Consider the following 15,410-nt stretch of genomic DNA (forward strand, 5'->3'; position numbering starts at 1 on the left):
CGTTCTGAGTTCCTAAATATAGAATTTGATAGCAACCAAATGATTACTCAGGTGAGAGGCCAAATTAAAGACATTTCCAGAAATGTAAGGACTTGGGAAATTTACCTTTCATACGTTCTTGAATATGTACCCAGAAAAATGAAGGAGCAGTTAGAGAAAAAAGATGAAACAAGATCCAAGAAACTAAATCTCTTAAGACACCAGTGAAGATCCCGGGATAACAACTATGCCAGGGACCTGGAAAGCAGGTGGTTCAAATTAGAGCAAGAAGCCAGAATTGTCTGTGGAAGATGTCATCAAGAAGAAAGTAAAAGTCATTATATAAATTGTATGCTGGAATTTCTTAATGTTAAGGTAAAAGGCAAGGCAGCAAGGGAAAAAAGCAGAGACTGGGGATGCAGTATTACATTCTTGGCGATAAACCAGATTGAGCTCTCGAGCAGCCATAAATAAGTCTTTTGACTAAATGGGGCTGAAAGTAAAAGAAGACTCTTGAATATGCATGCTTTTGTGAAAATACCATATTTTGGGGGGAGTTGGTGGTGGGGACTGATAACAAAGCTAAAGAAAAGTGCAACTAATATGTTTAACTGCAGCATATCATAGGAAAAGATAAAAGAAAAGCTTGGAGAATGTGATATAATGGGTTAGGGTTGGATTTGACGTACAAAAACAGTGGAACTCTTTGAGAGCCATATCTTTTGATTAAGATATGTTACTGACCTACACAGTATACTTAGGTTAAAAGAAAAAAAGTGTGTGACTTTCAAGCCAGGGTTATTAATAACTTAGTGAGAAAACTTGAAGATGTGCTTTTATGATCTTATAAATATATGCTTATTGCATATTCTCATTTGAACCACAATGTAAATAAACCGAAAAGAGAAGAACAACAGTAATACAAACACCTTCAGCAGGAAAACCAGTAGGAGAACATCTTAAAATATGTTGTTTGATTTTTATCTATCTGAAGTGGAAATATTCTTATTATTCCCTTTTCTCCATACTTGGCCCAAGAGTGCAGGTTGAGGAACAACAGTGTTTAGTATCTCTTAGCCTAACCTTCTATGTTAACTCTTCTGATGTAACTAACAAGGAAAGAAATTAGATCGGAAAGTATTTCAAGAAATCCCGTCGCCCAGCTTTTGCCATCAAGCTTTACAGGCTGAGCAACTTACTTAACTCTCTGGGTCTTTATCCTCATCTGGAGTTTTTCATCTCCAAGGTTTCTTCCAACTTTTTACATTACATGGCTTTTCTATTACAGATTTTCTCCCGAAACTCAGTGAGCTTTGAAGACAATTCTAAGAATGTATTTTTAGGATTAAGTGTGTAGCTTCTTTTGTGACATCTTTGGACAGTATTCATTTGCCTCTGTGAGTTTTGAGGTGGTGAATCATTTTTGACTGTATCTTTTACCTAAGGTAGGAGGAAGTTAGTGGTACATAGCATTCACATTTTGAAGAAGCATTCTAGAAGAAAGAAAGAAAACACAGTTAACAATATTAGTAATGAAACAACTGACATCACTTACATACCTACAGATGTTAAAAGAATAACTAGGGAATTTTATAAACAGTTTTATTCCAATAAGTTCTACACGTTGGATGAAACAAGACAAATTCCTTGAAAAAACGAATACAGGCAGACCTCTTTTCATTGTACTTCACTTTATCGTGCTTCACAGATACTGTTTTTTGGCTTTTTAAAAACTTAAACAAACTGGAGGTTTGTGGCAACCCTGTATAAAGCAAGTGTATTGATACCATTGTTCCAGCAGCACCTGCTCACTTTGCGTCTGTTTGTCACATTTTGGTAATTCTCGCGATATTTCAAAGTTTTTCACTATTGTTATCATATTTGTTATGGTGATCTGTGATCAGTGATCTTTGATGTTTCTTTTTTTTTTTTGCGGTACGCGGGCCTCTCACTGTTGTGGTCTCTCCTGTTGCGGAGCACAGGCTCCAGATGCACAGGCTCAGTGGCCATGGCTCACAGGCCCATCCGCTCCATGGCATGTGGGATCTTCCTGGACTGGGGCACGAACCTGTGTCCCCTGCATCGGCAGGTGGACTCTCAACCACTGCGCCACCAGGGAAGCCCCTTTGATGTTTCTGTTACGACTTGCTGAAGGCTCAGATGGTGGTTAGCATTTTTAGCATAATTTATTAATTAAACTTAGCATAATTTAATTTACCTTTAAATTAAGGTATGTACATTGTTTTTTTTAGACAATGCTGTTGCATACGTAATAGACTACAGTATAGTGTAAACATAACTTTTATACGCATTGGGAAACCAAAAAATTCATGTGACTTGCTATTTTGCAGTGGTCTAGAACCAAACCTGCGATATCTTCAAGGTATGCCTGTTCCTAAAACTGACACAAAAGGAAATAGAAAATCTTAATAGCATTATATCTATTAATAAAATTGAATTCTTTCCCACAAAGAAAACTCCAGGGCTCAGATGGCTTTACTGGTAAATTCTAGCAAACATTTAATGGAAAAAAATAAAGAATCCTTAAGAAAATAGAAGCTAGCGTTATACCAATAGCAGTACCGAAGACATTATAGAAAACTGTAGACCAGTATTCACCATGAACATATGTGTAAAAATCCTTAAATATTTGTAAGTCAAATCCAACTATATGTAAAAAGGACAGTAAAGCATGGTCAAGTGGAGTTTATCCCAGGAGTACGATTTTATCTAGAAATATCAATTAATGTAATTCACTATATTGATGTAATAAAAGAGAAAAAACATCTTCTTAATAGTTGTAGCAAAGCATTTGTTTGACAGAGTTCAGTAGCCACTCATGATTAATAGTTTTGGCAAATTAGGAACAGAAGGGAACTATATCAACCTGATAAAGGGCACCTACCAAAAACCTATAGCTAACATCATACTTATTTAATGATGAAAGACTGAATGCTTTCCATGGGGAAAAAAGTAGTTTTTCACTCTGACCAATAGTAGTCAAAACTGTACTAGAAGTTCTAGCCAGTACATTAAGTCCAGTAGAAGAAACGTAATACGTTCAGATTGGAAAGGAAGGAGTAAAGCTGTCTTTATTCTCAGATGACATGGTTGTGTATGTAGTAAATCCTGTTCCTAGAAATAAGAAGTGAACTTATTAGCAAGATTGTAGGATACAAGGGCAATATACAAAAAGCAGTGGAATCTCTCTATAACAGCAGTGAACAATTGAAAAAAAAAAAGAAATTGACAAAGATACCATTTATAATAGAATAAAAACATTGGGATATTCAAGTGTAAATTTAACCAAATATATGTAAGATCTATACACCGAACTATGAAACGTCACTGAGAGAAACTTAAAAAGACCTAAGTAAATGGAGGGAGGTACCATATTCATAGATTGGAAGACTTTGATACTGTTAAGGTATCAGTTCTACTCAGATTGATCTGTAGATTCAAGACAATCCCAATCATTTTCAGCAGGGTTTTAATAAAAATTACCAAATAATTGTTAATTCTATATGGGAAAACCCAGGTCTTAGAAGAGCTGGCACAATTTTGAAAAAGAACAACGAAGTGTGAGGACAGTGTTCCCTGATTTAAAGACTAAAACATAAAACTGTGGTATTAGCATAAGATAAATAAATCAGTAGAACAGAGTAGAGGGTATAAACCCATGTGTGTGTATTCGATTGATTTTTTTTTTAAATAACTCTAGTCTTTTATTCAGCTATACTCGATAAAAACCTTTTTTTCTTTAATTAATTATTTATTTTTGGCTGTGTTGGGTCTTTGTTGTTGCAAGCGGGGGCTACTCTTCGTTGCAGTGCACAGGTTTCTCATTGCGGTGGCTTCTCTTGTTGTGGAGCACGGGCTCTAGGCGTGCAGGCTTCAGTAGCTGTGGCACACGGGCTCTAGAGCGCAGGCTCACTAGCTATGGCGCATGGACTTAGTTGCTCCACAGCATGTGGGATCTTCCTGGACCAGGGCTTGAACCCGTGTCGCCTGCATTGGCAGGTGGATTCTTAACCACTGCGCCACCAGGGCAGTCCATTGATTGATTAAAAAAATTTTTTTTAATTGGATATTTGACATGTAACATTGTGTAAATTTAAGGTGTACAACATGTTACTTTATACAGTTAACTGATTTTTGACAAAAACATCAAAGGTACCAGTGTAAGGGGAGCCTTTTGAACAAAATAACTGGAATAAAAGTTTACCCTTACTTGTACAAAAAACATGGGTCAAAAATTTAAACATAAAAGCCACAACTATGGAACTTCTAGAAGAAAACATCAGAGAAAATCTTCACGACCACCATAGGCAAGGATTTTTAGTTTATTTGTAAAACATGAATCATAAAAGAAAAAAATGGGTTTCATCAAAATTGAAGGTTTTTGCTCCTTAAAGGCAGCTTATAAGCTGGGAGAAGATACTTGAAATGCCTACACCTGACAAAGGACTTGCACTAATCAGTATAAAGAGAGAATCAGACAACTTTTTAAAGACAGCCCACCTTTTAAAAGGGTAAAATATTTGAAGTCACTTAAATGAAGATATATCAGCTGCCAATAATCACATGAAAAAGATGCTCAAGATAATTAATCCTCAGAGGAACGCAGGCTGAAACTATAATTGCATAGTGCTGCCACCCAGCAGAGTGGCTAAACTTAGAAAGACTCACAATTTCACGAGTTGGCAAGGAGGTGTAGAGCTCCTGGAATTCTCAGATATTGCCAGTGGGAGTGTAAAATGGTACACCACTTTGGAAAACTTTTTAACAGTTTCTGAAAGTCAAATGTATGCTTACCCTATGACCCAGCAATTCCAGGAAAACATTTGTTTACAAAAAGACTTAAGTATAATATTCTTAGAATCTTTATTCCTAATAGTCCCAAACGAAACAATAGGAATGTCTGTTAACAGATGAATGCATAAACTGATTGTAGTATATCCGTACAATGGACTATATATATACTACTGTGCCATAAAAAGGAAGAAGCTACTGACATATGAAACAACTTGGATTAGTGTCAAAAACTTAACGAGAAAAGGAAGATGGACACAAGAGTACGTATCTATGATCCCATTTATGTGAAATTCTAGACAGAATTTAGTTACAGAAAGCAGGACAGTGGTTGCCTAGGGTTGTGGTGGGGAGGGGGTGCGGTGTGTTTGTGATTGACTGGAAAGGACCTTAGGAAACATTTTGGGATGATAGAAATGTGCTTCTGTCTTGATTGCAGTGCTGCTTACGTAGGTGTATATGTTTGTCAAAACCTGTAGAATTGTATATTTAATAATGCGTTTTTGGAATATCAGTTATTTCCCAAAGTTGGTTTAAAATTTCTTTTTAGCGTTTTGATTACAACTTGATAATTCTTTTGTTGGTGCTGATGTGTAGCTCTTGTATATTTGATAATTAATAATTTTTAAGTGTGTCATAATTTTAATCTAGAAACACCAAGAGCATGTGTTGCCTCTTGCATTAGAAAATTATGATATACCTCTAGAACCTAGACCTTTTAAAGTGGATGAAAGTTTTTCATTTGTAAGGAAAAGACACAGCACAAATGTCCATTTTTCATAATATGCCCTTTTGATTCTCTTTCAGTATTAATAGGGAGCTTTCTTTGCTTTGTTCTGTTAAAGTATTCTGTGTAGAATATAAATATTAGACTGCTAGGGTAATCACAAGGTTGTTATAAAATTAGGCAGTTTTTTGGAGCTGCTTATGAAGGTTTTATCTGCGCCCCCTAGTGGTTTTGATTTCTTATTTGGGATAACATTGGAAATACAGTCATTACTTTTGTAGAAGATGAATTTTACAGAAGACTTTAAAACTTTTAAATTAATCTTTATGTTGAAAAACTACCCAATAGCTTCTATTGACAACACTATAAGGCTTCATTCTTGTGCTAGTCTTTACAAGGTTATTCAATACATGTTTCTCGGGGCTTCTGGTGGTACAGTGGTTAAGAATCCTCCTGCCAATGCAGGGGATACGGGTTCGAGCCCTGGTCCGGGAAGATCCCACATGCCGTGCAACAGCTAAGCCCGTGTGCCACAACTACTGAGCTTGCGCTCTAGAGCCCACGAGCCACAATTACTGAGCCCACGCACCACAAATGCTGAAGCCCACACACCACAAATGCTGAAGCCCGCGCACCTAGAGCCTGTGCTCCGCAACAAGAGAAGCCACCGCAATGGGAAGCCTGCGCACCGCAACAAGAGTAGCCCCCGCTCGCCACAACTAGAGAAAGCCCACACGTGCAGCAATGAAGACCCAAAGCAGCCAGAAATAAAAATAAATTTAAAAAAAAAAACCACATGTTTCTCCATAGGTAATTTTATCATATCTGAGGGCTCTTTCCACAGTACCTCTAAGATCCCTTATTAGGGATCTATAGTTTTCATTCTATAGCATAGTTCTAAATATCCTGCCATACAAACGAGATTGGGGCATATCTTCTTAAATACATAGTCAGGATGAGCATGGAACATTTTATGGTGCCAGAAAATAAGGAAATGCTCAAATTGGGGATTGTTGAAAAGTCACACAGGAGCCAGCTTGAGGTAGTACCTAAAGAAGAAAGCTGGAATAATTTGGTTAACAGGTAATGTGACATTGGATTTTAACCCATAGGATAAAATAAGTACCCATGAATCCATGCTGATACGAATAATTGAATAAAGAAACAAATAGGGAAAGGGGACAGGTTTGTTTTGTTTTGTTTTTTGACAGGAACAGTCCAGTTAATAATGAGGGAAAAAGAAAATCATTATTAGGCAATACCACAGTAATAAAATTTTGCAAACAAGACCTACCTAGATGATGCTCCAATTAGATCAGAGTTTGAGGAGAAAGTAGGATATTTGAATAGTCTCAGAGTATTCCCCCACCAATTTTTTTTTTTTTTTTTTTTTTTTTGCGGTACGCGGGCCTTTCACTGTTGCGGCCTCTCCCGTTGTGGAGCACAGGCTCTGGACACACAGGCTCAGCGGCCATGGCTCACGGGCCCAGCCGCTCCCCGGCACGTGGGATCTTCCCGGACCGGGGCACGAACCCGTGTCCCCTGCATCGGCAGGCGGACTCTCAACCACTGCGCCACCAGGGAAGCCCCCTCCCAATATATTTTAATACAGAGGGAAAGATTGTAGATTTATAGTGGAGAAATCTGGCAGAAACCACCTTGGCCAAGTGATCAAAATTAGCATCACTAGTGAAAAGACATGTTGACATGAACCCCTTGATAATGATGCACTGCGAAGGACATATCATTTCTATGGTATTCTTGCCCCAAAGCATTCTAATCATGAAAAAAACATCAGCAACTCACTCTGAGGGATATTTTACAAAATACTGGATCAGAAGTTTCAAAGTCATGAAACACAAGGAGAAAAATTAAGAGTTGTTACAAATAGGAGGAGGCTTAAGGAAAAATTACAAAAATGTGGCGAAAATCATAGAGTTCCCAAATATCACTCACCCAAGCTTCCTCTGATGGTAACATCTCACAGACTTGAAGTGCAATTATCATTATCAAAATCAAGAAATGAACATTTTTACAGTACTGTTAAACTGTATATTTTAGTGAAAGAAGAAATTGTGACACTGGAAAGTTTTTCTTTTCCAGAATTCTATTCAGGATCCCACATTGCATTTAGTTGTTTCTTTGAAGATACTATTATCACTCGGAGGATTTGATAAGACTTGCTTTATTTTGTTTTAAATTGTTTATGGACTAATAGGTAATAAATTATTTATAAAGTGGCTATTAAAAGAATTTCCTGAAGGAGTAGTCTTGTTGCTACTTATTACTGTTTTACAAATTTGGAGAATTGGCTAAAATTTGAGGAAAATTTATTTTTCTACCATTCTGCTTATTCCTTTTCCTTTTCATGCTGAGAAACCTCAAAATCACCTAACAGTGGAGTAGCAGCTTGGTGTGTGTGTATAGTAATAACAGTGCTTGAAGAGCCAGAGGCCTGCATCTCTTTGCTACTGTTGGGAATCTCTTACATTCTTTTTTTCTAAATGATAAAAAATATATGTATAATAAAGAGAGGTGGTTAATGTTTCTTCATCTGAGAAGATGATGAATGAATAAGCAACCTTTCTATCTCTATTAATATTATATACTCTCTAGCGTTAATATGTCCAGTTGGAAATATTTATTTAAACTTACTGTAGCAACATGAGCTCTCTAAAGGCAACTTCTTAATTATTTTATGTGGTAATATTAATAAGATTCTTGAAATCACTTGTTAAAATAGGAAACCATCTAGATTTCACATTTATTCCTGAGTATATTCAAGGGTGCAGTGATCTGGGTATGGTCTCAACAATTTAATTTGCTGTTTTCCATGTAAACATTCCATAGTAATACCTATATTATTATAATATATACCTATATTATAAACTCAGACTAAAATATCTAAGTTTTTAATATCTTAAATTTTAGAGACATACATATATGTATGACTATACGATTAACTATTACAATACTTTGTATAATATAATGTAAATTGAATATGTAGGCACTTCCAACTACTAAAAAAGATAATCCTCCCAAAGGTATCCTTACAAAAAGTGGAAAAATAACATGAGTTTCAGCTTGGCAAAACATATGAAAAACAGTATCTCTGAGTCACAAGATGAGTCAAAAGGGTGAGGTTTGTTTGTTTTTCCTTGTTCATCTGTTTTAAGGGAGTATGATCCCAAGTAGCAGAAAAAAATCTTTGATGAAAGTTGGTGCCAAAAGTTGGAATTCTTTATATTTAGCTTGTACGAAGTGCAAAGCTGAAGCACTTGATGGTGCTGCCAAGGCGGGTTTGATCTGTTTTAAAAAGATCTGGGCCTGATTTTTAGGATATTGGTAATAACTGTAAACGGATAGTAACCTTTAAAAATTTAACCTTTATAAAATTTTTTCTTAAAAATTTAATTAAAGGATTAAAATCTAAAAATGCTGGGTTTTCTTTGCTCATATTTGCAAGGAATATCTTTAGAAGAATATTCAAGAAGCTGGCAACGTTGGAGGGAGGCTTTGAATATTGAACTGTGTTCAAACCATGTTCAAATTTTGAACCACGAACTGCTAGAAATAAACTAAATTAAAATTTTACAAGATAAGTGAAAATTAGAGTGCCTGGTACATAGAGATTGATTTAGTCTGCCTGGTAAAACCACGTGACTTCCATGATCAGCTTAGCATTGTTAATCTTGTAATATCTTACTCAGCATACAGTTGGTTGTATGTTATGGCAGGTGCAGACAAACAAAAGGGTAACAAAAAAAATTTTATGATATATTTTCTTTGTTATAAGAAATTAGTCAATCGTATATGCAACTCTTTAAATTGGAAATTAAACTCTTGGATAAGTGGTGAATTTTTTTCCTATAATTATCACAAAATCGTTTGTTAAATCTTGCTGCCTCTTTTTGTTTGCTTTTAGTTGATGCTGATGAAATTAAAAGGCTAGGAAAGAGATTTAAGAAGCTCGATTTGGACAATTCTGGTTCTTTGAGTGTGGAAGAGTTCATGTCTCTGCCTGAGTTACAACAGAATCCCTTAGTACAGCGAGTAATAGATATATTTGACACAGATGGGAATGGAGAAGTAGACTTTAAAGGTAAGGAAGTAGTTTTTTTTTAAACTACCAGTTAGATAATCTGTGAATAGCATCTTACAGCTCTGTGTACAAAAATGTCTGAAAAATTTAGTTTTTCTTGAATGTGTATTACTGGTTTTCTTATAAAGATAGATTACATTAAAACCTCAAAGTCTGTGATATATGAACCTTAATGGGCTAATAAGATCTTTTACTTTTGGGGTCATAAATGATCAAATTGCCCTTTAAGGTAATCTGAAAAATGGGATTTAGAATTTCTTTTGCTGTTCGAAAATTAGTCTCACTTTAGGGAAACTTACAATATTAGAAGCTACATTTTTAAAACCTTTTATAAAAGAATGAGACTTAATACTAAGTCAGCAATAAAAAGTAAGCTGAAGTAATAAGGATATGAGTATTATCATAGAAAGGATTAATTTAGTTAATCTAAGATTTTACGAAGACAGTAGCGCTTTTGCTAATATTAACCATTTGATTCTACACTTTAAAGTAAATAAACATTTCATTTCACCAGGGAATCAACAGATTTTGTTATTTTAGTTTGAGGAATTGGATTATAAGTGAAGGGCTTTAAAACTGGTTATGATTTAGTGTTTAGCAGGCAGTGAAGAAAAATGACCATTTGTTAATGAAACATCCAACAGTTTATTTAAATGATTCTGAATTTTGGAGCCAGAAATCCAAAATTTTTTTTTTCCTGCCAAACAATGTAAATTTTTTTAAAGCCTCCTTTTGTCATATTCTAAGAAAAAAGAGTTAAATAGCTTAAAGAATATGGGGTTTTTTTTGAGTGTTATGCTCTGTAGTGTAAGTAAATATTTGTTTAAATTGATTTGACTTTAGAGAACTCCAGGTTCAGATTAAAATGTATATATATAGAACCTCGTTTGTTACGAAGTTTCAAATTTGGCTTTTTCAGTTTTAAACACAGCTAGTAATATTTTCTTTTGCAGCAAGAAAATATCTTTTTGTCAGCACGTAGGGGTTTGTGTGTGTGTGTGTGGGGGGGGGGGTATGTGTTGTTTTTCTTTGTAAAAAATTGAAACTTCTGATTTGTAAACATATTTTATTCTTATTCAGAGTTCATTGAGGGAGTCTCTCAGTTCAGTGTCAAAGGAGATAAGGAACAGAAGTTGAGGTGTAAGTATTTCTCTTCACTGAGTTCATTCTCCCTCTTAAGACCACTACCCCATACTGCATTATAACCTCCTTTTAAAATATTCTAAAAGATGTCTTTTATTCTAGATCCTTAGTAAACATAACAAAAATTTTACATTCTGGAGAAAATCCTTTCTGGACATTTGCAGTTTGCATTTTTTAATGATGTGTCATTGTTGCTTTTAGTTGGATAGAAGGAAAATAGAATTTCCTTCTACAGCCATATGAATTACATGTCTTAGATAAGAGATTTTTTTTTAATTGAAGTATAGTTGATGTACAGTGTTTTATAAGTTACAAGTGTACAATATAGTGATTCACAATTTTAAAGATTATATTCCATTTATAGTTATTATAAAATGTTGGCATGAAAGTGAGAAGAAATGCTCTAATATGATTAGGTTAACTTTATTTACACTCGTTGTATTCAGAATTATTTAGCCAGAAGTCCACTATTTTGGTTTACATAGGCTGCCTCTATCATAGGGAACATCTGATATCTTTTTAAAACATTCAGCTCTTAACTAGAGAGATGTTGTATTTATAACAGTTCTCTGAGGTGCAGGCTATATGCAAACATCCTTTGCAAACGAACTCTTTTTGATACAAATGAGAATAATAGTAATAGCATTTGCTGTCTTTGATTGTATATTATCTCATTCGGTACTGTAAAGAACCTGAGAGGTTAGAACTATTATTAGCCCCAATTAAATATGTGCAGAAAATGAAGCTTAGGAAGGGTAAATAACTTACCACTAGGCTACACTAATTGGCCAAAGCAGTCTTGATTCCATGGCTCATATACACTTTTTTTTTTTTTAAGATTTTTTCAATGTAGACCTTTTTTTTTTTTTTATTTTTATTTTTTTTTTTGATTTTTTGGCTGCATTGGGTCTTCGTTGCTGTGCGTGGGCTTTCTCTAGTTGCGGCGAGCGGGGGCTACTCTTTGTTGCACTGCATGGGCTTCTCGTTGTGGTGGCTTCTCTTGTTGCGGAGCACAGGCTCTAGCACGCAGGCTTCAGTAGTTGTGACACACAGGCTCAGTAGTTGTGGCTCGCGGGCTGTAGAACGCAGACTCAGTAGTTGTGGTGCACGAGCTTAGCTGCTCCACGGCATGTGGGATCTTCCAGGACCAGGGCTCGAACCCGTGTCTCCTGCACTGGCAGGCGGATTCAGGGAAGCCCAATGTGGACCATTTTTAAAGTCTTTATTGAATTTGTTGCTTCTGTTTTATGTTTTGGTTTTTTGGCCATGAGGCATGTGAGATCTTAGCTCCCTGACCAGGGATCAAACCCACCGCCTGCATTGGAAGGTGAAGTCTTAACCACTGGACCACCAGGGAAGTCCCATAGCCCATATACTCTTAACCATTTTCACCTAGAGACATCTCTGTGTAGGAAGGAGCTGTCCTCAGAGTAGAATTCTAATTGTTTGGCAGCTTATTGTTCTCTCTCTCATTGAAAGTATTCGTTTGTGATTGCCTTTGATTTTGCCATTGATTTTCCTTACTCTCTTTTTAGTTGCTTTCCGTATCTATGACATGGATAAAGATGGCTATATTTCCAATGGGGAACTCTTCCAGGTGCTGAAGATGATGGTGGGGAACAATCTGAAAGATACACAGTTACAGCAAATCGTGGACAAAACCATAATAAATGCAGATAAGGATGGAGATGGAAGAATATCCTTTGAAGAATTCTGTGCTGTAAGTACATTCATTAGTTACACTTCATGAAAACATTTTTAATACCACTTAATAGAGAATTCCTTTATTTTGCCCTAGACATTTCTACTTTTGATTTTGCCTAATTGCTCCATATTCAAGGTTTTGAAATGTTCTTTGTTGTAAGTGTTACTGATTTTATTCTCAGTGATTGTCTGATAAAATGCCACAAGAATGGTACTAGTAACTTTTACTTATTATTGGTAGCCTCCCAAATGAACAGCTAGGTTGTTTGAAAATACTTTTGTGGGAAATATGAGTTCATGAGTTTCAGCTAGGAATCCAGAGGCTTGGTTTCATGAGGACAACAGAAATGGAGTCCCTGTCCGTCTTAAACTCAGCAGCTAGGCCTTGTAAAAGGGTGATTTTATTTTTCTAAGCTACTGATGAGTAGTCCTTGTACGCTGGGGCAAGGGCTCCACAGAGGCAGGGGCTACAGTTGTGGGAAGGCCTCGACAACTAGCTCTAGGTGGAAACTGGGGCAACGGCTTAGCTTCCAGTTTACTACTTCTCTTCTTTACTCCTGCCCCTAAAGCAAAGATACTAACTTTTTGATGTGTTAAAAGCAGTTTTAACTGTAAGCTAGAGATACTGAGCAATGCAAAGGAAAGGCAAAGATAACAAAGAAAAAGTTTTGAAAAATTTCAGTCATGACTGGGAAATCTTTCTATAAAAGACTTTCCTCCTCTTCTCATTTTTTACTTAGATGACACCAGGGAAAACAAATTACTTTGTGTGTTATATAAGGACTTAAGTATCTACTTCAGCATTTAAGTAGAAGTTCACGTGATCCTTTAAGGATCTTTCTTCATCTCAAGGGAATACTATCTTTGCATTTTGTTTCAAAAAGTAGGGTGGTGCTCTAGTTTAAAGAACACTCGAGGTCTTTTTGGAAGAGATTAGATAGGCTTGAGCCTTGAGATTTGGAACCCGTGCCAGGTGGTACTGCTCTGTGTCCTGTCCCTCCGTTGTGTCTCCTCCCTCACTGTTTTTTAATAAATTAATTAATTTATTTTTGGCTGCGTTGAGTTTTTGTTGCTGTGCACGGGCTTTCTCTAGATGCAGCGAGCGGGGGCTACTCTTTGTTGCGGTGCATGAGCTTCTCATTGCGGTGACTTCTCTTGTTGCCGAGTGCAGGCTCTAGGCACTTGGGCTTCAGTAGTTGTGCCTCATGGGCTCTAGAGCGAAGGCTGAGTAGTTGTGGTGCATGGGCTTAGTTGCTCCGCGGCATATGGGATCTTCCCAGACCAGGACTCTAACCCGTGTCCCCTGCATTAGCAGGTGGATTCTTAACCACTGCGCCACCAGGGAAGTCCTTCCTCCTTCACTGTTGCCAGTACTTGCTGAAGGACTCCCGTGGACGGACATCACATTGTGTGCGACCTGAGACCATGCTGGTAGTGGCATCATAGGTAGCAGCCAGTTTTCGAAAGAAGGAAAAAAAAATAATTCCAAGACTTGAGGGAACAAAACAAAAAAGGGAAACTCTTGACTGGAGTGTTAATGGAAAGGATGTATATAAGTGAAGACTACTTGCATTTAGTAAATATAAACTAAAACTTGCATGTAAATCACTTACCAGTGAAAGGAAATTAAAATACATCCCTAGGTATAGAAATGGTACTATTTACACTGAAGACATAAGCTAAGCTTTGAGTTTGTTTTTCAGCATTTTGTGATAAATTGCCTTTACTTGTATTTTTGGAGGGCATAGTTCAGGAATGAAGAAAAATGTTTTGTGTATTAAGCCAACTTTTTGGAACATTTATCAAGCTCTTAACTTTGGCTTCATTGATTTTTCTTTATTCTGATTTCTTAAGCTATAACAGTGAAAGAGAAAGACAGTTTATGTATGTATGTATGTATGTATGTATGGCTGCATTGGGTCTTCATTGCTGTCCATGGGCTTTCTCTAGTTGCGACGAGCGGGGTCTACTCTTCGTGGTGGTGCATGGGCTTCTCATTGCAGTGGCTTCTCTTGTTGCGGAGCATGGGTTCTAGGCGCATGGGCTTCAGTAGTTGTGGTGCATAGGCTCAGTAGTTGTGGCTCATGGGCTCTAGAGCGCAGGCTCAGTAGTTGTGGTGCATGGGCTTAATTGCTCCATGGCATGTGGGATCTTCCCGGACCAGGGCTTGAATTTGTGTCCCCTGTATTGGCAGGCGGATTCTTAACCACTGAGCCACCAGGGAAGTCCCAAGGAAGTTATTTTAAATAAGATCACATACTACATACCTACTTTAACATTTTCAGAATACTTTACCATGCACAAATATTATAAATGATTAGTGACAGGATTAAAGTTGGTGGACTGAACACATCTATTTACTTTTGCTTCCTCTCAAACCTCCACTGAAATTAAATGGGTTAAAAACAAAAGGTTATAAACCCACAAGGACCAAGTGAATAGCAGAGAGGATAGTTAACTAGATTTGGCAACTTACAAAGTTGAATGGTTAATTGGTTTAGCAGACAGGAGTAAAAATTCTAAGCTAGAAACTTGGAAAGCTGAGAAGCAACTTGGTTTATAAGGTGGAATCCCTGAAAGGCTCAGTTCCCTAACCTGATTCCCTGGCAGCTAGACTTGTACCCTCCAGGCAAGAGGTGGGACAGCCCTCTTTGGGAAATCTGATCTCCAGAAATGGTCTTAACTGATCACTCAAAGCGCAGGCCACAGTCAACAGCCCCACTTTGTATGTGGAGGCTCTAGTGCCCTTTCCACAGGAGCAGAGAGCCATGGATCACCAGACATTCAAGGAAAGCCTCTAAAATGGATTATAGAGATGAGATAACACCTGAAAAAGAAGCTTGGAGAAGCAGGCTATGCAAGGCCAGTGACAACTTTCAAAGTAGAACAAAAATCTGTCATGGTTATCCTCAGGGATATAATATATTGGATTTTTGAAACAAA

At 36.8% G+C, this 15,410-nt stretch overlaps 1 protein-coding gene across 1 annotated transcript in view; it reads left to right on the plus strand.

Moving 5' to 3' along the window:
* Positions 1 to 15,410, plus strand: part of PPP3R1 (protein phosphatase 3 regulatory subunit B, alpha) — a 59,353-nt gene that overhangs the window by 39,611 nt on the left and 4,332 nt on the right. The window contains exons 3-5 of the mRNA XM_033838383.2: positions 9,444 to 9,620; positions 10,701 to 10,760; positions 12,299 to 12,483. Coding sequence (XP_033694274.1) covers positions 9,444 to 9,620; positions 10,701 to 10,760; positions 12,299 to 12,483 — 422 coding nt within the window. The remainder of the gene's footprint in view (positions 1 to 9,443; positions 9,621 to 10,700; positions 10,761 to 12,298; positions 12,484 to 15,410) is intronic.

This window comes from Tursiops truncatus, chromosome 14, assembly GCF_011762595.2.
Source record: "Tursiops truncatus isolate mTurTru1 chromosome 14, mTurTru1.mat.Y, whole genome shotgun sequence".
Taxonomy (NCBI): domain Eukaryota; kingdom Metazoa; phylum Chordata; class Mammalia; order Artiodactyla; family Delphinidae; genus Tursiops; species Tursiops truncatus.